This window comes from Equus caballus, chromosome X, assembly GCF_041296265.1.
Source record: "Equus caballus isolate H_3958 breed thoroughbred chromosome X, TB-T2T, whole genome shotgun sequence".
In the NCBI taxonomy this organism is placed as follows: Eukaryota; Metazoa; Chordata; class Mammalia; order Perissodactyla; family Equidae; genus Equus; species Equus caballus.
This window is the reverse complement of record NC_091715.1, coordinates 992,705-1,016,848: the sequence shown is the minus strand read 5'-3', so window position 1 is coordinate 1,016,848 and position 24,144 is coordinate 992,705. Positions and strand designations below refer to the sequence as shown.

At 48.5% G+C, this 24,144-nt stretch overlaps 2 protein-coding genes across 8 annotated transcripts in view; one reads left to right on the top strand and one right to left on the bottom strand.

Moving 5' to 3' along the window:
* The window catches only part of LOC100064629 (arylsulfatase H), a 29,873-nt gene extending 21,574 nt beyond the window's left edge, over window positions 1-8,299 (top strand). For all 5 annotated transcript variants that reach the window (XM_070256788.1, XM_014728744.3, XM_070256789.1 and 2 more), the window contains 3 exons: window positions 1,919-2,081; window positions 3,236-3,357; window positions 7,718-8,299. In XM_070256788.1, coding sequence (XP_070112889.1) covers window positions 1,919-2,081; window positions 3,236-3,357; window positions 7,718-8,082 — 650 coding nt within the window. In that variant the 3' untranslated portion in view covers window positions 8,083-8,299. The remainder of the gene's footprint in view (window positions 1-1,918; window positions 2,082-3,235; window positions 3,358-7,717) is intronic.
* Window positions 1-24,144, bottom strand: part of GYG2 (glycogenin 2) — a 69,431-nt gene that overhangs the window by 20,515 nt on the left and 24,772 nt on the right. Inside the window, exon 9 of one of the 3 annotated variants that reach the window (XM_023634435.2) lies at window positions 12,379-15,979. The exons of 1 other annotated variant lie outside the window; for it this stretch is intronic. In XM_023634435.2, coding sequence (XP_023490203.1) covers window positions 15,818-15,979 — 162 coding nt within the window. In that variant the 3' untranslated portion in view covers window positions 12,379-15,817. Of the gene's footprint in view, window positions 1-12,378; window positions 15,980-22,452; window positions 22,576-24,144 lie in introns of those variants that run through there. One more of the 3 variants, XM_023634437.2, reaches the window with a different exon arrangement.

Sequence of the window (24,144 nt, the reverse complement as noted above, 5' to 3'; positions counted from 1 at the left end):
AGGAGCAAATGATCTGATTTTCAGAAAATCGGAAGGACGTCTTCTATGCACCGTGGTCGTTGGATACCTGAGTGCCCACAGGGACGTGAGACCTCCAGCATTTTGCTGATGTGGTGTGATGAGGGTACTTGCAGAATTTAGCTGGAGGGCTCACAGATTCAAAGGGATATCCTCACACAGGATGGTTGCATGCTCCGTGATCCTTTCCGTTTTAGATATTTAGAGTATTTTTCTTTCTAGTTCACAAATGTTTCCTTGACTGTCATTTTTCCAAGCTCTGAGGAGTGTCCCAAGCCAGGGGATGTTCAGAGAGAGCCCAAATCAACAATGATGGGGCCGATGAAGGCACCCCTTGGGTTTGCGCCCATCGCCAACTCCGTACTCAATTGTCTGTATTATTCTATTAGACATGACCCAACAAAGTACCACACGCTGGGTGCCTTAAACAACAGGAATTTTATTGTCTCACGGTGTTGGAGGCTGGAAGTCCAAAATCAAGATGTCAGCCGCGTTGACTCCTGGTGAGGGCTCCAGAGAAGGATCTGTTCCAGACCTCCCTTCTAGCTCCTGGTAGCCTCAGGCATTCCTTGGCGTGCAGACACATCTTCTCCCTGTGTCCTCATCTCCTCTTTTTTTTTTTTTTAAAAAAAAATATTTTATTGAGGTCCTATTACATTATAACATTGTGTAAATTTCAGGTGTCCATTATTGTATTCCAGTTTCTGTATAGACTGCATGGTTTTCACCACCAATAGTCTAGATTTTACCCATCACCATACGCACGTGCCCGTTTATCCATCCCCCACCCTCCTCCCACCCCTTTCCCCTCTGGTAACCACCAATGTGTTCTCTTTATCCTTGTGTTGATTTATCTTCCACAGATGAGTGAGATCATACGGTATTGGTCTTTCTCTGTCTGACTTATTTTGCTTAACCTGGGGCGTGGGGGTTGCTGGGACTTGTGTACGAGAGAATAACATAAAGCCGTCGTTCTCACCTGGGAGCAAGTCTGTCCCCCACGGGACACGTGGCAATGTCTGGGGACATTTTTAGTTGTCACAATTCAGGGTGCTGTTGCTGGCATCTGGTGGGCGGAGATCAAGGATGCTGCTCAACATGCTACAGTGCATCGGACAACCAATCAGACAGTCATCAGGTCCCAAATGAGAAATCTGCATATAAAGGGTCCTAGCATGGAGACCTCATTAGGAGAGGTGCAGGATTGCTCAGTCGGCTTCTGTTATGGGCTGAATGGTGTCCCTCCAAAATCGTACGTTGAAACCCAGGACTTCAAATGTGGCTGTGTTTGGAGATGGGTCTTTAAAAGAGGTGATGAAGGTGAAATGAGGCCACTAGGGTGGGCCCTGATCCAGTAGGACTGGGGCCTTTATAATAAGAGAAGACGAGGACACAGACACACACAAAAGGACGACCACATGAGGACATGGGGAGAAGATGGCGTTTACACACACGCCAAAGAGAGAGGACTCGGGAGGGACCAGCCCTGCCCACACCTGGATGTGGGGCTTCCAGCTCCAGAACTGGGGGAAATAAATGTCTGTTATCTCAGGCGCCCATCTGTGGTCCTTTGCTATGGAAGCCCTAGCAGATTAATGCAGAAATTATCATTTCCTGTTTTGTTTTCTGCCAAACAGGGATACCTTAAAATTGCAGAGAGTTGAATCCTTTAAGACCAAAGTTACAATCCACACTATTACGCCTTTGAAATTCGATGATGATGACGATGATGATTTTTGTAGGCACCAAATGAAAGTGATGTGTTAGCTAACCATTAATACTTCTTCCATCTTGACTCTTCTGTGCCGATATGTCCATAGCATGATGTAACACATTGTTTTTGGTAGTGAGTTTTTCTTCTTCTTTTTGCTTTTTTTTTTTTTTTTTTTTTTTTGCTCAGGTGGCAAAGGCATGGGAGGCTGGGAAGGCGGGATCCGCGTCCCCGGGATATTCCGGTGGCCCGGGGTGCTGCCGGCCGGCCGGGTGATCCACGAGCCCACCAGCCTGATGGATGTTTTCCCCACCGTGGTCCAGCTGGGGGGCGGCCAGGTGCCCCAGGACAGGTACACGTGCCTTGAAACCACCCACCCTCTATTTCCTGAGAGCTCGCCCTTCACTCTGCCACATTTAGGGGGAACACGCAACATTAGGAAATTTAAAAAACTCTTCCCCCTCTGCTGTAGCGGAACGGCATGATTTCAAAATTACTGGTGGACGGTCAAGAGAACTCACATTAAAGTTAAGCACAGGAAACGATATCCACTCTTGCTAGCTGTACACACGACCTTGTACTGGAGGTTCTAGCTGGAACCACACGACGAGAGCAAGAATAAAAATTACAAGGATTCGAAAGGAATTAGAAAAATCCGAATATCGTCCACAAATGATACGATTATCATTTTATCGCTGGATAAAAATCTAAAAGAAGGTACAGAGAATATCGTGAAAGTATTAAGAAATGTCACAAGGTTATGGAAAGCAGCATTAGTACAGAAGGATGATTGCCAATTTGTACACAAGAGCAAATGGCCAACATGGAATTCGAAAAATATCATTTTTCAATAGCCACACAAAGTGTAAGCTTCCAGGAATAAAGTTAACAAATGATATGAAAACATTAATAAATTATGTGAAATGTTTAAGGGGAAATATTTCAATATCAGATATTAATAAAATTAATATTAAGCAATAATGTAATAAAAATGAATTATAATATTAATACATTGAATATTGATAAAACATTAAGTATTTTAATAAACAGAGAGATTATGAAATTCACAGACAGCAAGACTCAATATTGTAATGCTGACATTTCCCCCAAATTCAGCTATAAATTCGGTGTGATTCTAATCCAAACCCAACCACGTTTTTGTGTGCTGGGTACAGACTTTGAGACGCAGATACTGAAATGCATGTGACGGAGGGAAGAGCCACACCAATTGTGAAGACCCAAAACTTGCACAAACCTTCATCCTTTAATGAACATGGTGGTGTTGGCTCAGAAACAGGCACAGGCAGATGTGTGTCAATTGGTATCTTTATACATGGGTTGAAATAAGTGTGGGCACATGACGAGCCGGGATGCTGAACGGGACAGAATTGGCCTTAGAGAGGAGAAGTCATGGAGGACCTCAAGGGGGTGGAGGCAGAGCATCACCCAGCACAGGGCTCAGTGACCCCTCCATGACCCCACTGTCGCTCTGCTCTCCCCACACAGGGTGATCGACGGGCGGGACCTGACGCCCCTCCTGCGCGGCCAGGTGCCACACTCCGAGCATGAGTTCCTCTTTCACTACTGCGGCTCCCGGCTGCACGCGGCCCGCTGGCACCAGCGCCAAGGTGAGTGGTTCCACGTTGCCCTCTGGGGCCGGGAGCTGGGACCAGGGGAAGTCCCAGGGGCTGGAGGACGGTTGGGCCGGTGCATCCGGTGGCATTTCCAGGGGGTGGCAGATTACCAGGCCAGAAGGATGCTCAAGACTGTCACGGCTGCCAACTTTGGACCTCATTTACTGGACCCAAAGCCAAGAGGGCTGAACCAGGAAAGGAGCGTGTGCCATCTGCGGGGTTAGGTTAGGAGACATTGCTGGATTCCAGAATGTTCTCCGTGGCACTTCTGGCAATTTAAGGAAAACAGCAGTGCAGACTATTTCACATTGGAATATTCCAGAAAATTCAGGATATAGCGCTGCTGTTTTCTTCAGCTCCAAGGCACTTCGCTTCATAAGATCTTACAGAAGAACGCCCAATTGGTATTTGATATGGGGGGGTGGCGGTTGTTAATAAGCCCGCTCAGCCTGTTCTTTTCCTAACGTCCAGATCAGAGACTCCCCAAACCAGACAGCTGATGGATCCATTTCCCAAAATGAAATAAACGTGTTTCAATGGATTCCAAGGGCCACCAGTTGGTTGTAGGATTTGGCTCTCCAGCCTTAAAAGAATGTCGGTCTCCAGCTTATAAATTACCTATGAGTCTCCGTCTTCATTGTCCCCAAGAGGCAAGAAGTCCACGGGATTCAGTGATTCATCTGCGGAAGGGCAGCCCCACAGAAAACCCTTTCACGTGGATGTCTTCAAGGGTTTTCCTAGCAGCTCTGTATGTAACACAAATCAAGCATTCGGGAACAAATCAACATCCGTGCGCCTGAAACAGCCGTGGGGGGTGGAGGGAGCAGAGAGGAGTCGAATCTGGATGACCGGCAGCAAGAACACGGCCGATGACTCATTTTGCTAAGATAATGCTTGAAGATGACTTTGCAGATGGCTCCCTACCAGCTTTGGGTTTAAAAAAATAATTTTCTGTAACATAGACTAAGTCCGTTTGGGGAGGGCAGAGTTATTTGATGGATTTTAATCCTCTGAGACTGAAGTACAGTGTACACTCTCCTACCCATTGTTCGAGGTCTGTGCATGCCCACCATCCACCTTTCTCGTCCAGCCCCAATATAAGGGGGGCTCCAGGGGGAGCCAGCCCGTGGTCCACCAATCTCCACCCATAGTAGCATGAATGGTTCACCCTTCCCTGCCTTGGGTTGATTGCTTTTTTATTATTGAATTAGAAATTTTTATATCTATATATGTCCTGGGTACCAGTCCCTAATCCCATATGGAACTTGCCCATCTTTTCTCCCAGGCTGTGCCTTCTCTTTCCATCCTCTTAACAGAACTTTTGCAAAGCAAGAGGTTTTTCATTTGGATGAACTTGACTTTGTCAACTGTCCCTTTTTATAAGGGTTGTGTCTTTTCATATCCTATCTAAGGAATTTCTGACTCAAGGATTTTCTTCCAGGTGTTGTTCAGTTTTAGGTTTTTCGTTTAGGCCTAGGATCTATTTTGAGCTCATGTTTGTATAAGGGATTTTGTATGGGTGGAAATTCATATTTCTACCCCCAAATTCACATATTGAAGCCCTAAGGCCCAGGACCTCAGAATGTGGCTGTGTTTGGAGACGGTTCTTTAAGGAGGTGATGGACGTACAATGAGGGCGGGTCCTGATGCAACAGGACTGGGATTCTGATGAGAAGAGGAGATGAGGACGCAGACACGCACAGAGGGACGACCACGTGAGGACACGGGGGGAAGACACGTCCACACGCCAAGGAGAGAGGCCTCAGGAGGGACCAGCCCTGCCCACACCTGGATCTCAGACGTCCAGCCTCCAGGGTGGGGAGACCATCAATGTCTGTTGTTTGAGCCGCCCCTTCTGGGGTCCTTTCTTGTGGCAGCACATGCAGACTGACAGAAGCGTCCTATGACTTCTGTGTCGAAGTTTATATTTTCACCTATGCACATCCTGTTGTCTCAGCACCATTCGTTGCAAAGGCAATCCTTTCTCCACAGCATTTCCTCTGCCCTTGGTCGAATCCTTGCCTTCATCACAAGGAATAGTAGGCATCCACATCCAGGGTGTTGGAAGATTAGATGACCAGCAACATCCACCTCTTGGCATGCATCTGGCCCTCGATATTGGGTATTTTTGTATCCTGGTCTCTCCCCACTTTGGAAGTCCTTGAATTTTATGAAGAGTTTTTGGAGGAGGTCAGAGGTGAACGGAATCTTGAAGAAAAGCTCAGATCTAGACAAACCTAGAGAATGCACGTATGAGTTTCCCGGGGCCGCCATAACAAACCATCACAAACTGGGTGGTGGAAACCACAGGAGTTCATCCTCCCCCGTCCTGGAGCCCAGAGTGTGAGGTCAAGGGTCGCAGGGCCGCGCTCCCTCCGGAGGCTCCAGGGGAGGGTCCCTCCTGCCTCTTCCAGTGTCCGGGGCTCCAGGGTCCCTGGGCTGGTGGCCGCCTCCCTCCCGTCTCTGCCTCCGTCCTCACGGGGCTGCTCCTCTGTGTCTGCGTCTGTCTCTAATAAGGATATGCATCATGGTGGATTGCTTTGAAAATGCAACAGAGCAAGCTTTCCTGCTTAACCTGTTTTTTGGCCGTCTTATCTCAACTCAGCATCATTATCTTTTCACAAATCTCTTAACGTAGGTGCTCTCGGTTCCTTGAGCAGCAACTGATCCAACATAGTTCTTGGATGAATTAATAAATGATTCATTCCAAGAAGTTACGAGAAAGCCAGGGGTAAAAACAGTCCTTGAGAGACTGCTCTAAAAGGGCACGTCTTTCCACCTTTCCCATAAAGCATGTGGCCAGAGAAGTATTTTTGTACATTTGTGGAAACTAAGCAGTGACCTTCCAGAAAAACTATTTTGGATAACAAGCACTACAGGCTGGCAGATTTAACTCAACCCACCAGGAAATCCGTGCGTGCAGAGCGGGGCTAGACCTGACCTGTTGTGAGACACGGAGGCCAAGACACACCCAGAGACCAACGCAAGTGATTTTTCTTGTTGTAACTTTTTTTTCCCCAGCTTTCTTGAGCTATAACTGACATATAACACTGTGTGAGTTGAAAGTGTGTTGATTTGACACATTTATATGTTGCAAAATGACTGCAAGCGTTAGCTCACACCAGCCTCAGGTCACACAGATACTATTTCTTGTTTGTGGGGAGAACATTTAAGATCTACTCTCCCAGCAGCATTCAAGGAGATGATACAGTATCATTAGCTGTAACCACCACACTATGGTTGTTTTTTTTTTGAGGAAGATTAGCCCTGAGCTAACATCTGCCGCCAATCCTCCTCTTTTTGCTGAGGAAGACTGGCCCTGAGCTAACATCCGTGCCCATCTTCCTCTACTTTATATGTGGGATGCCTACCACAGCATGGCTTGATGAGCAGTGCCATGTCCACACCGGGGATCCGAACCGGCAAACCCCGGGCCACCGAAGCAGAATGTGCTATGGGCAGAAATCCGATTTCTTAAGAGCTTATAATATATGTATATATTATATGGGGAGTGTCACCCGTGATGGATGCTCCCTCTAGCGGGAGCAGTCCATTTTTTTTTTTTTTTCCTTAGTTCCTGCGTCTTGGAATATACTGGATCAGTGAGGGTGCTGGGAGCTGGGTTCCGGACAACGGGGAGGGTACACTGAACCGGAATTCAATCAGCAAACCTGTCCTGCTGCCCACTGTGGACGTGGCAGTGAGACGTCACTGTGAACGAGGCAGGAGCCCAGCTCTGCACCTGCCCCGCTGGGGGCTGCACACCTGGAGCAGAAAGCGCTATTGGAGCGGAGAGAAAGCGGCCCTCCTGTGGGCCTGGCAGGGGCCTCCTTCTGCCCCAGCGGAGGGGAGGGGACCCTGCCCCAAGTTGGCCAAGGGGCTGAGCCTCCAAGGACAGAGAGACACCCGGGGTCCCGGGGAGGGGCTTCTGGGACACAGAGCGTGAGTTTGGGGATCTTATTGATAGCTCTGGGAGTGAGCTGGTTCCAAGAGAAACTGGAAAGCAGCTGGTGCCTCGCAAACCAGCAATGAGCCGCGCGGGGGCGCGCAGCCAGAGGCTCCATCGGGGCCGGTGCTCCCAGGGGCTGCGGGGTCCCGGGCTCGGCGGGGCTGCTGCGGAGCAGAAAGAAGCTAGGTGAGGGGCGTGTCCCCCCAATTCGGGAGCAATCACAGCAGGTCACTTCGGACTTCTTGTCCCTCTGAGTGTGGCTTGCCCACCAGCAGCATCGGCGGCCCCAGGGTGGGGAGCAGGTTTGGAATGCACAGCCCCGGGGTGCGCGCCGACCTGCCTTCTGCCGGAGGTGGGGACGGCCCCGGTGCCCACCCCTCCTAGGCTGTTCCGCTTCCCTTCCAGGTGCCCGGCTCTGGAAGGCGCACTTCGAGACGCCCATCTTCTCCCCGGAGGGGGCCGTCGGCTGCTACACCCGGGGCCTGTGCCCTTGCCACGGGAAGGTGGCTCGCCATGACCCGCCCCTGCTCTTCGAGCTCTCTGGGGACCCCTCGGAGGCCACGCCCCTGTCGCCCGCCTCGGAACCCTCGTTTCACGCCGTGGTCAGCCGCATCCAGGAGGCCACGCGGGCCCACCGGAGCACCCTCACCCCGGTCCCCGGGCAGCTCTCGGGCTCCAGCAACATGTGGAAACCTTGGCTGCAGCCGTGCTGTGGCTCCTTTCCGTTCTGCGGCTGCCAGGAGAGCGCCCACCCCCGGGACGAGCTGTAAGGCCGGTGGGGCTCCTAGGGGAGGAAGGTGGGGGGGTGGCACAGAAGGTTGTCCCCCGATGACCCCCTCCAAGCCTGCACCCACCAATGTCCCACCAGCTTCCAGCCACTGTTGATTGCACCTAATGGGTTTGCATTAGGCCTTGTATTTTTTGATGCCTACTGAGCCACCAGCACAGAAGAAATGATGGAGAACCAATAAATGCACCCAAATTTAATTTTTTTTTTTAAAGTTTGATTCTCCAGTTGGAGGTCATGGACCATCCAGCGGGGACAGAGGGCGGAAGGGGGATTCCCGGAAGGGAGGAGGTAGGCCACTGGCTTCATCTCACGGCTCTCTTCCCTCCCTCCACCGAACCCCCTCTTTTCCCTCCCCAGTCTGCAGATAGGGCTAAATTAAGTCAAGGATCCTATGACCCCGGGCAGCAGACTGTCCACCCTGCGGCCTGATGACGTTCTGGGGCAGGAAATGCATCTCGTTGAGTTGCGGAGGGAACTGCAGAATTCCACAAAGAACTAGCCAATCCTTTTCAAAGGAATCTTAGTGTCATAGGTTATAAAAGCAAGAACACGCATTCACACAGGGGTAGGAAAAAAATATGCTTTCACAGATTCCCCCCACCATACGTTATTTTTTATTATGATAAAATATGTATAAGACACAACTTGCCATTTAAACCATTTTTCAGTGTACGATTTGGTGGCGTTAATTATATTCTCAGTGTTGTGCAAGGACAACACCTGTCTAGTTCCAAGAGTTTTTCGTCACCCCAGACAGAAACTTTGTACCCATTAACCAATAACTTCCCTTTACTCCCTCTCCCCAGCTCCTGGCATCCACTAACCAGCTTTCTGTCTATGGATTTGCCTGTTCTGGACATTTCACATGAATGGGATCACACGCTGTATGTCCTTTTGTGTCTGGTTCTCTCACTGAGCATCATGTGTTCAAGGTTCGTCCACATTGTAGCATGTGTCAGGGCTTCACTCCTGTTCACGGCTGTATTATATTCCACTGTATGGATGGACCACATTTTGTTCATCCCTTCATCCAGTGACGGGCACTTGGGTCGTTTCATTTTTACATGATTTTAATATAGAAAAACAGAACAAAAATTACCTTTTTATCAAACATTTCTTCCCAGATCTGCCTTCAGAATGTGGCATGTCCTTTCCTAACCACTGCCATTATGACCAAAATTAAGTCTCCCGCTGAGCACACTGTATTTGTTAGGGCTCTCCAGAGAAACGGATCCAGTAGGATGGATATATATGTAGATAGGTAGGTGATAGATAGACAGAGAGATAGATGATGGATGGATGGATGGATAGATAGATAGATGGATGGATGGATGGATGGATGGATGGATGGATAGATGGATGGATAGATGGATGGATGGATGGATGGACGGATGGGTGGATAGATGGATGGATGGATAGATGGATGGATGGATGGATGGATACATGGATGGATGGATAGATGGATGGATAGATGGATGGATGGATAGATGGATGGATGGATGGATGGATGGATGGATGGATGGATGGATGGATGGATAGATGGATGGATGGATGGATGGATGGACGGATGGGTGGATAGATGGATGGATGGATGGATGGATGGATGGACGGATGGGTGGACGGATGGATAGATGGATGGATGGATAGATAGATGGATGGGTGGATAGATGGATGGATGGATAGATGGATAGATGGATGGATGGATGGATGGATGGACGGATGGGTGGATAGATGGATGGATGGATGGATGGATGGACGGATGGGTGGATGGATGGATGGATAGATGGATGGATGGGTGGATAGATGGATGGATGGATGGATGGATGGATGGATGGATGGATAGATGGATGGATGGATAGATGGATGGATGGGTGGATGGATGGATGGATGGACGGATGGGTGGATAGATGGATAGATGGATAGATGATAGATGATAGATGATGGATGGATAGAAAGATAATGGATGAATGGATGGATACATAGATGATAGATACATGACCTTGATTTATTATGATAAATTTTCTCACATGATCCCAGAGGTTGACATGTCCCAAGGTCGGCCTTCAGCAAGCTGGAGACCCAGGAGAGCCGAGGGTGTGAATTCCAGTCTGAGGCCGAGTCCAAAGGCAGGAGAACATACGATGTCCCAGCTCAAGGACCGTGGGGAAAAGAGACGGCATTCTTTCTTTTTCAGCTTTCGATTCTATTCAGTCCTTCAATTGCTTGGACGAGGCCCACCCACACAGAAGAGGGCAATCTGCTGTCCTGAGCCCACCGATTCAAATGATAATCTCATCCAGAAATAATGTTTGACCAAATATCTAGACACCCCATGGCCATTGCGTTTATACATGATATTAACCCTCACATCCACACACTCCCCGCTTCTTATGTGTCTTCTCTTCAGAGTGGTGCCTCCTGTCACATTCTGAACCACACGTACATGTCGTCCACCTGCTCTGTGTCTCTCAGTCACAGCTCTGAACAGCCCCTGCTTTTCTCCTTCGGGGGGGGGGTCTCGGCTGATCTCCGCAGGTTCTGAGGCAGCAGGTTGGAGGGCGCGTGAGCTTTCAGAGACCTGGCTCCAAGGACAGGTTCCCCCAAGTCGCCGATAACAAATGGCAAACCCATGGCCGTCCCCATCCCCATGCCCGTCCCAGCCACTCATCGCTCACTGATTTCAACCCTCCTCCGCGAGCCTGCAAGTGGCCTCAGGGTGAAAATCATGATGATGGTGGACACCATTTACTAAGTCCTTGACAGGTGCACACGTTGCTCTAAATGCTTTACGGATTCCCGCCCCTTCCGTTCCCATAGCGTTGGTGGATCTTGTGCAACTCAAGATCTCGGGGCTTTATGCCAAGTTAGCCATTAGCGTCTGAGAAACACTCATGAGGTCTGGATGAAGGCCAGCGGAGGAAACCGTCTTGTTCTTCCTTCTGCTCATCAGTCTCTCCCCGATCTTTGGCTGTCCACGCCCAACGCTGCTTAGGGTCCCCTCCTCCTCCCCGCCGGGCAGGAGGTGGGACAGTCAATCAAGATGTGCTGCCCTCCACAGCCAAGGGCAGCCAAGGAGGACCCAGCTGAGCTCATCACGTGTGCCTCCTGGTTCCGCACTGGGCTGTTGGCAGCATCTCTCCGAGGAAACACCGCCTGGTCCCATGGGCGGTTCTTGGTCTTGTCCGTGGACCATACCAGCCCTCCAGTTTTTCCCCCTCACCTCTGACCCTCCCCACTCACTCACCCCATCGTCACCATTTCGCTCAAGCAATCCAGTGAGTTTCTTGCTAGCATAAAGATCCCATACGGAGAGAGAAGACACGTGTCGTCTGGGGACATCACCCCAACCGTTTCATCACAGCATGGCAAATCTCAACCATTCCGGTACTTCCATCTCGAAAGTCAGCCTCCTCGACCAAAAGGGTCAGCCATTAGGAAGACGGGGACGCCTCCAGAAAAGGGGGCAGAATATTCTTCACCCAAGGAGAGGACCAGAATGGACATCAACTTGGGGTTGAAGGTGACACTCATCAGAATAGTCGGAAACGATGGGAACCTGGCCCAACTTGGGTGCGACGCTGATGAAGGCCCGTTCCTCAGGGACCACCTGCAATACGGCTCCCACAGCCAAACTCAAAAGGCCCCCTGGAGAGTCCATAAACAGCGGATACTGTCTTCTTTGATGCTCTCCATGGTCTTCTTGAGGGCACAGTGCCTAGACCAGCTGGTCTGCCAGCCACCAAGAGTCAGCTTCCCAAAAAAAATGCCCCTGCAAGATTTTCTCTTCCCAGACGCTCTGCATACTCTGCTATGAATTCTGGTTGGCCTCGTTCCTTCATGCCATCCTCAGTTGACCCACTTCAATGGAAGCAACCCATTTGAATGCTCCATGGAAGAAACCCACTTGAATGCAAAATGGCTAAGCAGCGTGCAGACCAACAATTCAGCGTCTGTGTTCTTCTCGAGCCGAGGCCAAGTAGGAACTGGGTCTCAGGTTGACCCTGGCCAGGAGGCAGCAAGGAAGAAAGGATTCCAAAAAAAGCATGAGTAATCTCTCGCTGATATGATGATTCTCAACTTCTCCGGACAAGTAAACTCTGATGCAACCTTAGAATGCGAGAGATCCTCAAATATTTTCACAAGTTCTGTTCTTCCAGAGATCAAATTTATTAAATGCAGCATTCTCCACGTCTCAATGCCTTTCCTCCCCAAGGTACGCAGCTACACGAGAGGTTTCTAACCCAGCTGACTTGGTTACCTGATATTCTCTTAGTCATTTATTTTTTTCTGGAGGATTCTATTATTATATTAAATATAATATTTAGTTTATAAATATAAACTGGGAGGGAATATTATAAATTGAGAATTTATGGTTTATAAATATTATAAATTGCTGATTCCTTCTGTTCACAATCTTGGTTAACAGTTGGTGCTATCTTTAAAATACTGCCAGTACAGTTTTTGCTCCTAAACTTAAAAGAAAATGTGTTTTACCTGCAAAGTCTGATACAGAATTTCATGCACCAGGTGTACTTGGAGCTGCACCAAAATGTAGCCACAGGTGTTTTGTGCGCCAAGAAAAAAATACTCCAGTTTTGTTTCTTAGCGTGGTGGAAGGAGCGGGCACATAAGACATCGACGTTAAATGTAAGGCAGTGATCTGATCAGTATGATAACATTATACTCTAAAGAGCAGAGACCTACGAAATTAGAAAGTGTTGTGGGTCTGCTTTTCCCAATTCAGGAGTGGTCGACAGAAAGAAACCCCATTCTGGAATGCAAACTAGTGCAGCCACTATGGAAAACAGTAGGGAGATTTCTCAAAAAATTAAAAATAGAAATACCATAGGACCCAGCTATTCCACTACTGGGTATTTAGCCAAAGAACTTGAAATCAGCAATTCAAAGAGACGTATGCACCCCTACGTTCATCGCAGCATTATTCACAATAGCCAAGACGTGGAAGCAACCCAAGTGCCCATCGACCCATGATTGGATAAAGACGTGGTGTATCTACACAATGGAATACTACTCAGCCATGAAAAAGCCAAAATCATTCTATTCACGACAATGTGGATGGACCTTGAGGGTATTGTGTCAAGCGAAATAAGCCAGACAGAGAAAGACAGACACCGTATGAATTAACTCATATGTGGAAGATAAACTAACACATGGACAAAGAGAACAGAGTGGCGGTTCCCAGAACAGAAAGGGTCGGGGCACAGCCAAAAGAGTAAAGGGGCACATATATACAGTGACAGATAAAAACCAGACCGTTGGTGGGGAAAACGAGGCAGTCTATACAGAAACCGGAATATAGTGATGTACGCCTGAAATTCCACAATATTATAAGCCCACGTGACCTCAATAAAATAATTTAAAAAAACATTTAAAGAAAAAAAAAATAAAGAAACCCCATTCTGTTTCAACTTGTGGGCAGTTCCACACCAAAAACCATTAGCAGGAGGACGGTTGGCGGGCATTCAAGACCCAGACAGTTTCCAGCAGGATGTGACCAAGCGACTTTGGGGAACAAAAAGACTATACTTTGTTCCTCTAAGTCTCCACAGCTTCATCCACCCGGCCAAGTCCGTATATCCAGAAACGTCTTTCTTCCCCGTGCCATTACCTCCTGCCCCCAAATAATAATTCGGCAATATTTCTAGAGCAGAAAAACCTAGACAAAGACCTCTCCTCTCTGTAGCAAAAATTTAGCGATAAATCACAAATCACATCTCTCGGGGACTCAACTTATCTAATTGGGCAGTCCTGACATCACACAGCACAGATTCTGGCATGGGCGTTATTCAGGAAATAACGTGGAATCACACCTCTTAGATGGACGGGACTCAGAAGTCATCAAAATGTTGTTGAACTTCTCACATATTGATTCAGCACCTGTCCCAACGCCTGCCGTCGAGAGAGGACCGCCAAAACCACGTGATGGATGGATGGATCAATGAATGAATGAATGAATGAATGAGTGCAATTAACAAGCCAATGCTGGGAAGATGGGCAGCTTCCCTACAGAGATCTAATGAGAGTCCAGGGAGCGAGGAGTACACAGTTCAAATTTCAAAAGAAACGCCTTTGCACTGGAAGGCACCTCGGAAGCCGGTGAACCCGCGTGCGTCAACGTGAATTCTCTCCTCCAGAGAAGCTGAGCCAGACTGACCCATCCACCCTCTGGAGAAGCCCCTCTCCCGTTTGTCAGGCTCAGGCTTCTGTTTTCCATAGACCGACACCAGAGCACCAAGCCCCCGACGTTCTTTTCCCGGGGGTGAATTTATGGTGTTACCCTGATGGTTGGGGATGACCCCACCCCAACCCCGTAAGGCTATGTCCACATGGCTGTTATCAGTGGGCCCTGAAGCATCGTATGTGTCATCCCAAGAGAGACTTCAGATCCTTAACCGCCCACACACCAAGAGAAACAACCCCTTCCTAACTCACGCCTTGCACAAGCAAACGCCACAACGGACGCCCCACCTCCACCCAGACCGCCCAGCAGCGTCACCTGCTCCAGGCGATGCAAAACGAGGCCAAAAGCATGCACTGAATCTTAACACGGCCCTCTCACCTTCTCCCAAACGGGGCGTCCAATTAACCTTTCACTGCCCGGCAATCCGGGCATGAGAAAGCAACCATTCAAACCTCAAAACTATCCCATTTCCCTCTTGATGACAGGGAAGCCCGTTTTTAACTATAACTGCGGTGGCCACGAACGGTGACCGCGGGAGATGCTCCATCCAGCCCAGTGCATCCATTCACAAAATCGGGAAGACTTCCGAAGACGAGGCTTTCCCGAAGCGTAAAGCATCCAGTCTCATAAAACTGAGAATTCTCTCAAAAGAGCTGAGCTGAAATGGCTGGGAGAGCGCAGTCATGCCAGACAGTATGGAGAAACTGAGGTAGCGAGACGCAGCCAGGGGCAGCCAAGCGTCTGCAAACGGATTTCCCTCTGAGCAAAGAGCCGCTCCGGATCCCCTCCTCCCGAGGGAGGTGTCAGCAGAAACGACTCGGTATAAACGTCAGTTCTTCTAAACCGGGCGGTAAGCCCCAGGCCAGCTAGAATCTCTCTTCCAAACACCTCCGGCCTTTCCCAAATCGGGCATCCGTCAACGGCTCGCTCAGGTCCCACTGGGTTTTGCAGAAGACAAACGACGGCCCCGGTGCTGTTTCTCCGACGGGCTTCGCGAAGTCCTTAAAGGCGAGTCACAACTCAAGGTCTCTGCTTCGTCCTCAAGGGAAGGACTTTGCATTCTTGAGGGTTCCCGAGGAACTGAACACACATTTGAGCGTTCTCAGCTTGGGGACAGAAGAAAACCTGCAGTGACGTCCAACCCTATGGCGGATGGATACGGTAGCACCTGGTCCAAGGCGGCATTTCTGAGCTCCTTCGAGCAAGCCCAGAGGCCGCTGCCAAAGGTCCACGGGACGTTTATTCCCGCTCCCTTTTGCTGACAGGGCGACAAGAAGAAAGGACCGCTCGGCTGAGCAAGCTAAGGAGGCACAGTCAGCTCGAATCAGCGGGGGGGCTTCAAGCTGGGTTTTCATGGTTATGTCGTTTCTGAGAGGCACTCGAGTTGCTCAACCATAAATAGAGGCACAGAGTCGAATGGCTTTTCCCTTTGAAAGGACCGGAGATGTCCGTGGAACGGGACCACGCAGCAGAACACCGTCCGACCACACGGGGTGCGGCCTGACCGCACGGGTTACTGCAGAAAGCGGTCCAGCTTCTCCTGGATGCGGGCAAAGGCATCCTGCCCCATGTAGTCTACGCGTCCCTCCTCCCATTTTCTCCTTTCCTCCTCGGGACTCAGTTCCCTGACTTTTTCTTTAAGAGAAATCTCGGAAATGGAGACGGCCAGGTCAACCTAGGAAAGACAAGCCAACAGGAGATGGGTTTAGAAGCGGTCCGTCAAGGAGTGAAAGATACCTAACACATCCATCCTATCTAGCCGTCTCAGTTCTCAGAGAGAGAGCGCGGGTCGTCGGCACTTTCCTTTCGAACAAAACGCACGCCGAATTTAATACGATATTCCAAGAAGATGCTTTTTTGGCCTAATTTTTTTGAAATTTTACAAATTATAACTCTACGTGGGCTCAATTTTTCCTAGGAACTGTTTTCATTTCCAGCCACTAAACCATTTCACACACACCCCTGCGTTCATTAAATACTTGCACCCACCAAAACCTCAATGTTTGCATCATTTGGTTATATACGACCAAACTACGTGAAATGAAGAAAACTTCCACCTTATGGAAATAAAGCCCATAAGATTTTGGACGGCTTGGCAAAACCATTTAAATAGTAATTGAAATAGTTGTCTTCTTGCAATGGCAGGGTTTCTATCGGCATAGGGCATACGTTTGAAAGAATATATCAGTACACAAACACATACTCACATCTTCCTTTGGGTTGGCACTCAAATGGGCCAACAGAAATAATAAAGACATTCGCTTTAAACGCTTCTTACCAGGGATCAGAAAAAGACAAAAATATGCACCTGATAGGAATTCATATATATATGCATATAAAGTTGTGTGTGCATATATGTGTATATATATGTGTATATATATTTTATATATATATATATATATAAAGTTGACTTTATAAATCTTAGTTGGAAACTAAAGCTGACTCAGGTATTCCCCAGATGCTGTGTGGATGTGGAGAAATATATTGGACACCTGAGAGTTAAATCATAGTTTCTGTGCCCCTGGGCGTGTAGTTTTCTCCCGTGATCATGTGCCACACTGGTTTTGAACAGTTTTTACGGATAAGGTTCTGCTTTCCACACTCGTTCCCGTATTTATTATTCAAACGGCGCCATCCTGTTGGTCAAGGAAGTTGCAAAGGTTAAAAAAGATCCCTTCCAGGATAGATCACTAGGATTTGGGCTTAGTAAATTCCTGGGAATTATAACTTTCTGGAATTCAACGGGACCCGTCGCACATCCCAAACCAGCTCTCGGCAGAAAACGGCACGGCGAGTGCATCGTTGTGATAAGGAGAGGAGGTCAGTATCCAAGAAAACAACAAAGTCTCTCGATTTTACGAAACAGGGTATTTATGCAAAATCGCAAATAAGCATCATCCATGGTACAGCGGAGAGACGGGTAGGAGGAGAATGTCAGTGCGCCTCAGATGAGTGAATGAACCACTCAGAGTCCGTGTCCTAGCGCTCACGGCGCCCAACTGACCAGGACGCCATCCCAGGCGTGTGCATCGCCCAGGAGGTGGGGACCTTCTTGGCGCCATCCGCTGGGAGCAGCCTTGGTGATAGGACTGGAGCTAATCTTAGGAGCCAGGCACCAACGAGGGTCCCATCCAGACCCAGCTCTAGGAGGCAGGCACCCCTGTCACCAATGCATGGATGCTCAGAGAGGGTGATAAACTCACCCACCGCACAGCTTAGCTGTCCACGGCAGGTCTGCCCAACACCACTCCCACACCGCGTCACCCACCAATAACCAATTCATAGAGCCTCAAAATCATTACACAGGGGCTGCCCTCGAGGAAGGCAAGCCCGAGTGCCACGTGCAAACCAGTGGAGTTTCAGAAGGAACCCTGTCACCAAGAGCGCTAGAAATAAGTTCCAAATCCTGCATTTGGCGTTGCCTAGACTGACAAAGTAGGAGAAAAAAGCGTGTACATTTTCCCCAAGGGGAAATTCTGGTAAAAGTGTCACGCACACTGAAATAGTTATTATCTAGCAGGCCAGATTCCAAATATATGGTGCTATAAACTGAATATTTGTGCCCACCTCCCAATTCAGATGTTGAGGCCTAACCCACAATGGGATGGTGTTAGGGGGTGGGGCTCTGGGGAGGGGATGAGGTCATGAGGGTGGAGCCCCCATGAGTGGCATTAGTGCCCTTATAAAAGAGAGCCCAGAGACCTCCCTCACCCCTCCCACCCCATGAGGACACAGCAAGAGGACGGTCATCCGTGAGCCAGGAGGCTGGTCCTCAACAGACACCAAATCTTGGACAAGACACCTTGATCTTGAACCTGCAGCCTCCAGAACCGGGAGAAATACTTTCTCTTGTTTATAAGCCCCCCCGACTCTATAGTTTTTTTGCGATAGCAGCCCAAACAGACCAAGACTCAAGATTCAGTACTCATTTTCATCATAGCCCCGATGCTCAGCTCCAGAGCCATACCTGCTATTACTTAAAGACCAAAAGATGTTATTAGATCATTGTTAGAGAAAAAAAAAAAAAATTAGCAATCGCTTTCACTAAAGGCATCCACAGAGAGAATGAAGTTTAAGAGGTCGACATCCGTAAGAGAAAGGGACAGGAAGCATGCATCTTCGTTCTCTCAAAGAAGAAATCATTGCATGCTCCATTTGCATCAAAACGTTCATCCCCCCCCACCCCAAATTTCCCAGCTTTGATTCTGTTCCTTTTAGACAATGGATCGCCGTGCGTTGGTTTCCATGCTCGCTCTGCAGGAAAACACAGCACAGCCCCTCCAGTTGACGGCAATTAACTTTTGCAGAACTGCTTTCACACAGAGAGAAAGGGCATCATCAATAAGGATGAGAAAAACCGTGGACCAAGCACCCCAGATAAGCAGACGGGCTGGAGGCACCAAGAGAAGCAGGCGGAGTCATTTCAACACAGTCAGCTTGGAAGTTGGGATCACCGGCTGGTGTGCGTGCATGCGGCCGGCCCCAGGGATGGCGGATATGATCCATTGCATCTTTTTCTTTCCTAATTCTTCCTAAAGCAAACGACCAACAGGAAACACAATGATGGAGGAGGCGGGAAAATCTGGGTAGACAAGCGGGTCCCTTATCCACCTGGGTCATCAATACACTCATCTGGGAAAACCACTCAGAAAGGTCAGGGGAGGAAGAAGAAAACCATAGGGCGTGTTCTCTGGTATTCATCGGACACAGACACGCTGAAAAGAAAAACGAGCCATGAGCAAGACGGATGCACCAAAGAAGCGTAAGTGGGGTGTACCGAGGTGGCTGGGGTCTCTGTGGAGTCTGCAAGTTGGGGGGGACGGTGGTGACAACGGGTCCCCCATCACTCCGGCTATAGTCTCAATTTCAGGCCAGCCTACCATCTGTCATACAGAGAGAGCAAAAACAAGTTTGCAAAAACAAACCTTAAAGGAACACAGCTCACCTGAAAACGCCCCCGTCTGCTCTTGTCTCGGGCTTGCACCCATCAAACTCCTGCGCCGGTCTCCTTGCATCTAAGCGGGGCTGTGTGACTCATTCTCACCCTCTGTGCTTTTCCTACCCTCTGTCCCCACAGGTCAGGGGAACAGCAAGGTCCCCCCAGCCTGTTGCAACGGGGGTCCCGCCAGAAAATGAACCTCGACCAAAAGCGACTCGAGTGACTATTTTCTCAACGCTCCCAAGGACGGCACCCAGCTAAGACCATCCCAGACGCGCAGGAGACAACTCAGTGCATTATCTGCACGACTGGCTGCCACAGGAGACCCTAATTCTCTCTCAGGGGACCACAGCGGGGAAGAGCTGCCCTACAAGAAGATGGAGCAGAACGACGGGAGGATCCTGGATCCCTCGATGACGGCACGCTGCATGCCTTTGCCTCCCCAGCTGACGGCAACACCAACAAGAAAGAGATTTTTCCACATCCGGGGACCATTGGTACAGCCCCTCGCCTACCCTGATGAATTCAGGGTCAAGCAGCAAGCCTGTGCGCACAGGCGGGGCGCCACAAAAGGTCCAGAGGCTCCTGCCATGAACCTAATGAGTGTCAGCCACAGAGACTAGAGATCATTGACAAATGGGCCCATCCTCACTGCACGCACGCCGCAGAAATACATGGGCGTCAGCACAGGCTCCTCTGCCTGTCCTCAGAACTGAGTCTCCACCCTGGAATGCAGATTCCCCGGGCACAGCCCCAGCGATTTTGAGTTGACCCTATGTGGAGCCCGGCCGCTCCGAGACTCAGCTCCCAAATCTATGATGTCTGCATTTCGGTAATAGAGAAAGTACGCTTCATCCTGCATTAACCGAGGCACGGAGTCACGCAGACCCCACAGAGTCATCAAAAGGCAGGTATGAAGACGGCAGAGTGGGCTCCACGGCGTGAGTCCCACCCTGATGCTCACTGTCCAAGGAGAAAGCTGGATGTTCCACAAATCACCCCTCTAAAGTGACAGGCTGTGAGAAATTCTAAGGAGAAAAAGCATGGAGAACTGAGAGCCACTGTTATCAAGGTCACATCGACCTTGTCAGGAGGGGGAAGGTACTCCTGAAGGAGTAGCACCTAAAATGACATCTGAAGGATGAACAGGATGAAATGATAGAGAATGAGTAGAGATGGAGGGAGCCAAAGAACATACTGAGAAAACCAGGACAGCCTGTGCAAATGTCCTGAGGCAGAACATGAAGAAACTGAAATAAGTTTGCTGTAAGAACTTAGACAACCCCTCCAAAAAAGTCATTATTGGTGAAATTCATTAAAAAATATTTAAAATGTAGACGATAACACAGTAATCACAAATTCGCTTTTTCAAAAATTTTTTCCATCTCCTAAACTCAGTAGTGCAAGTTAAAATATGGGCTCCTTCTTCCAGATCTTGATTATGGATGTGAAATCCAAAAATGAAACTAAGTTCTTAATAATTATAGTGTAAAGCAAAACGATAAAGTTATCCAAAACATTAAAGACTGGGGCTAAGAGCAGCTCCTTTTTCTCGGGCGCCCATCCCTGGTTGCTAAATGACCTCGTAAGCTTCTTGGGTTTATGTCGCACAGAGATTTGTTGGGGTGGGCCGCCAATGAAGCACTTAGCCTGGCAAATGAGAAGTGCCAAAAGATGTGGGTAATCTCAAAAACATGGGGGGAAATGCCAATTCCGTCATCTCAATTTCTCTCGACAAAGAACAGATCAGTAGATTCCATGTGGGCATCATGAAAGAGCATCCTCCCCCGAAAGGGATCTAACTCAGAGTTACGTATTTGATAAGAGACGATGAAATAATCCTCTGGCTTCCCAGCTTGTCTTCTGTAGATGCCTTAGAAACTCACAAATTTAACTCACGAAGGAAGAGAAGTTCGATCAACTCACACTTGACATTTCTGAACAAGACCCACGGGTTTGTTTCAAAACAATACACAACTGAAATATAAACTGATACATTAATAGGAAATATTCCACTTATTCTTACTGGCTACAAATAGGTACTTCCTTCTTTACACGGCGGGCAGAAAGCATGGGGAGAATTCGGAGACGAGATTTTAGCAACAGCGTGGTGCAACGTCAGCCCTTCCGACCATCGCAGGCAGGCTTACGAACGAACGCACGTCCGCAAAACGTGACTTTTGTGAAATGCATTTATTTTTATCCTTCGGATAATAACGATTTCGCTGATTCATCCCCGTAACCAGCTGCCTGAAGTTCAGGTCACCTCTAAAGACAGAAGGGAAACTGGAAACAATTCAGGGGATTCTTGGCTCAAAGGAGAGAGAGAGAGACGGAAGGATGGAGACAGGCTTACAAAAAAAAAGGGCTGCGGGTCTGGAAAGGGGAGGCGGAGAGCGCACACGGCACGCAGCCAGATGGTGCAGCCAGATCTATGCACAACAGATGCGGAATTGATAAACACATCCATTTAGAACAGATAAAAGGGAAGCTCCCCTTTTGCATCACGGGCTGCAGTCTTGTGAAAGTTATGACTGCCGGAGGAAGCTAAAAATATAAATTTATGACTCCGTCCAAGAACCAAAGAGGGATTTTCCACTTTCAGCAACTGGCGAAGCTACGTGTTTCACAGCAACTCTCCCGCCAAGAATAACGAAAGTCCAGACTGAATATATGTGTGTGTATGTGTGCATATATATATATATATAAGATACATATGTCATAAATATATGTTTATAAGAAATATATCAGATTCCTACTAAGGCAACGAACAGTTAAGACGTAAGTTCACAGAATAGAAGACTCGAGAATTTGAGGTTATTCATCGTCCTAAAACTGAGCTATAGAATTCAACGCAACCCCAGTCGGAATTCCGGAAGGTTTTCTCCAGGAGCCTGCCAAGCGGGTCCTACTATTCATATGGAAATGTAAAGGGGCTGGAAGAGGCAAGGAAAGAAGAAAAACGTGGCAGAAGTTGCAGGACCGGTAATGAGATATTTTAAAGCCGGGGTAATCGTGACAATCTGTTACTGGTGCAAAAAAGAGGAAAATAAAACAAAAGAACAGAGAATCCGAAAATAGGTACCCCCCACGTGTGGGTGCCTGATGGATGGCAGAGGAAAAGCAGGAGGAGGCGGTGGGGAAATGACAGTGTCGTCGATAAAGCGTGCTGCGTTAATTAGAGATCAATGAAGGTTGACCCCAAACTCACTCACTGCGTAACATCCCTTCCAGGTGGGTTCCTGATGTAAGTGTGAACGTGGAAAACAATGACAATCCCGTAAGAAATCCAAGTGGGTCCTCTTCACAACCTGGGTTTAGAGTCAGCTTGCCTAAGCGGGAAACAAAACATGCTACTCACAAACAAAATATGAACGAACTGGTTTCTAGTCATCCACGGACGCGGCTGAGGGGTTGAAAAGGGAACACAGTGGAAAAAAAAAAATAGTTCCTATACTACTGAAAAAGAACCTGTAACTGGAATATGTACACAGCACAAAGCCTCTAGTGGGTGGGGGCAACCACTTTGCAAAATCCTCGGCAGAATCGACTAAAACGAAAACACACACACGTGCACACACACGCACGTACGCACATACCCTTTGACTTTGCAAATCTCTCCAGCCGTGGACACAGAAGGGCGAGGAGATGCGTGCACGCGCTTGTTCCCAGCAGCGTTTTCTCCCTGCCAGCCACGATTCTCGAGGCTCACTCAGCACGGGGTCACTCAGCACGACGGATGGAGCTCACAGACACGCCAAGCCAAAGAGGTCAGACTGCAGGAGTCCGTCTAGGACGAGCTCGAAACCGCTCACCGCTAAGCTAGATTTGGTCAAAGTCGGCATAGCGTTTTCCGGAGACAGGCAGGGTGCAACGAGCCTTTTGGGGGTGACTTTCTGGGGTCTGGATCATGGCTATTTGGGTTTTTTCACTCTGTAAAGTCCCTCAAGATGCATACATAGGAAGTACATAAGTGTGTCCTTTTTTATATGTATGTTATTCTTCCCTAAAAGGTTTCATTAAAAATAAGATATACTATGAACCACAGTAAAAACCACCAATACGTTTATAAAAATGAAGGGCCTCTCTCATCTTTTCATTAGCCACAACATTTCCCGTACCCAAACACTTGGCTGAGAAGATGATAAACGGCAAAGCGATTTCTCTAATACATTCCTGTAGATGGGATGTCAATTAGATATTCTTTTCATTAACTACACCATTCCCGTACCCAAACACTTGGCTGCGCAGATGCTAAATGGAAAATATATTTTTTCTACTGCACTAATTTACATAGGAAGTCATTTAGATTGTCAGCTTTCCTCTTGAAAACGGAGACCTGGTCTCCAACAAGGCTGTCATCATTCTGGGCACAAAGGCTGCCCTTTGGAATACGGACCCCAGAATCCAGACCCAGCTCTTCTATACTTATAGGGATTTATGGAAATAATCTTTTTTTTTTTTTTTTGGACTGGGTTCCAGCTCCCCAAAATAAAGAACCCACGGTCGATAATTCAACGGATGGCCGGTAGGTGGCAGCCAGGCTGCATAATATATTCCAAAGACCTCTCAGGGAGTGTGAAATGGGAAAATACATCCTCCCGATCCTGGAAAAGCATCCCTCCCTTTTAAAAGTGTATCGATCGACTTCACCCCTTTCAGAGACACACGCTCATCAGAAAAGAGTCACGCCGTAGAGATTTCCTTACAAAGCAATCACCCCCAACCCGTCAGTCCCAGATGGGAGGATGGAAGATTCAGCAGAGACGGGAGTCGGGATGAAGGATGGGACAATGGGTGGGAGCAGACACTCCAAAACACTGTTTCCTGTTTATCTTCTTTTTATTCCATCAAGGTTTTCAACGTCTGTGTTGTGGGCTGCAAACACGAGCCCCCAGATG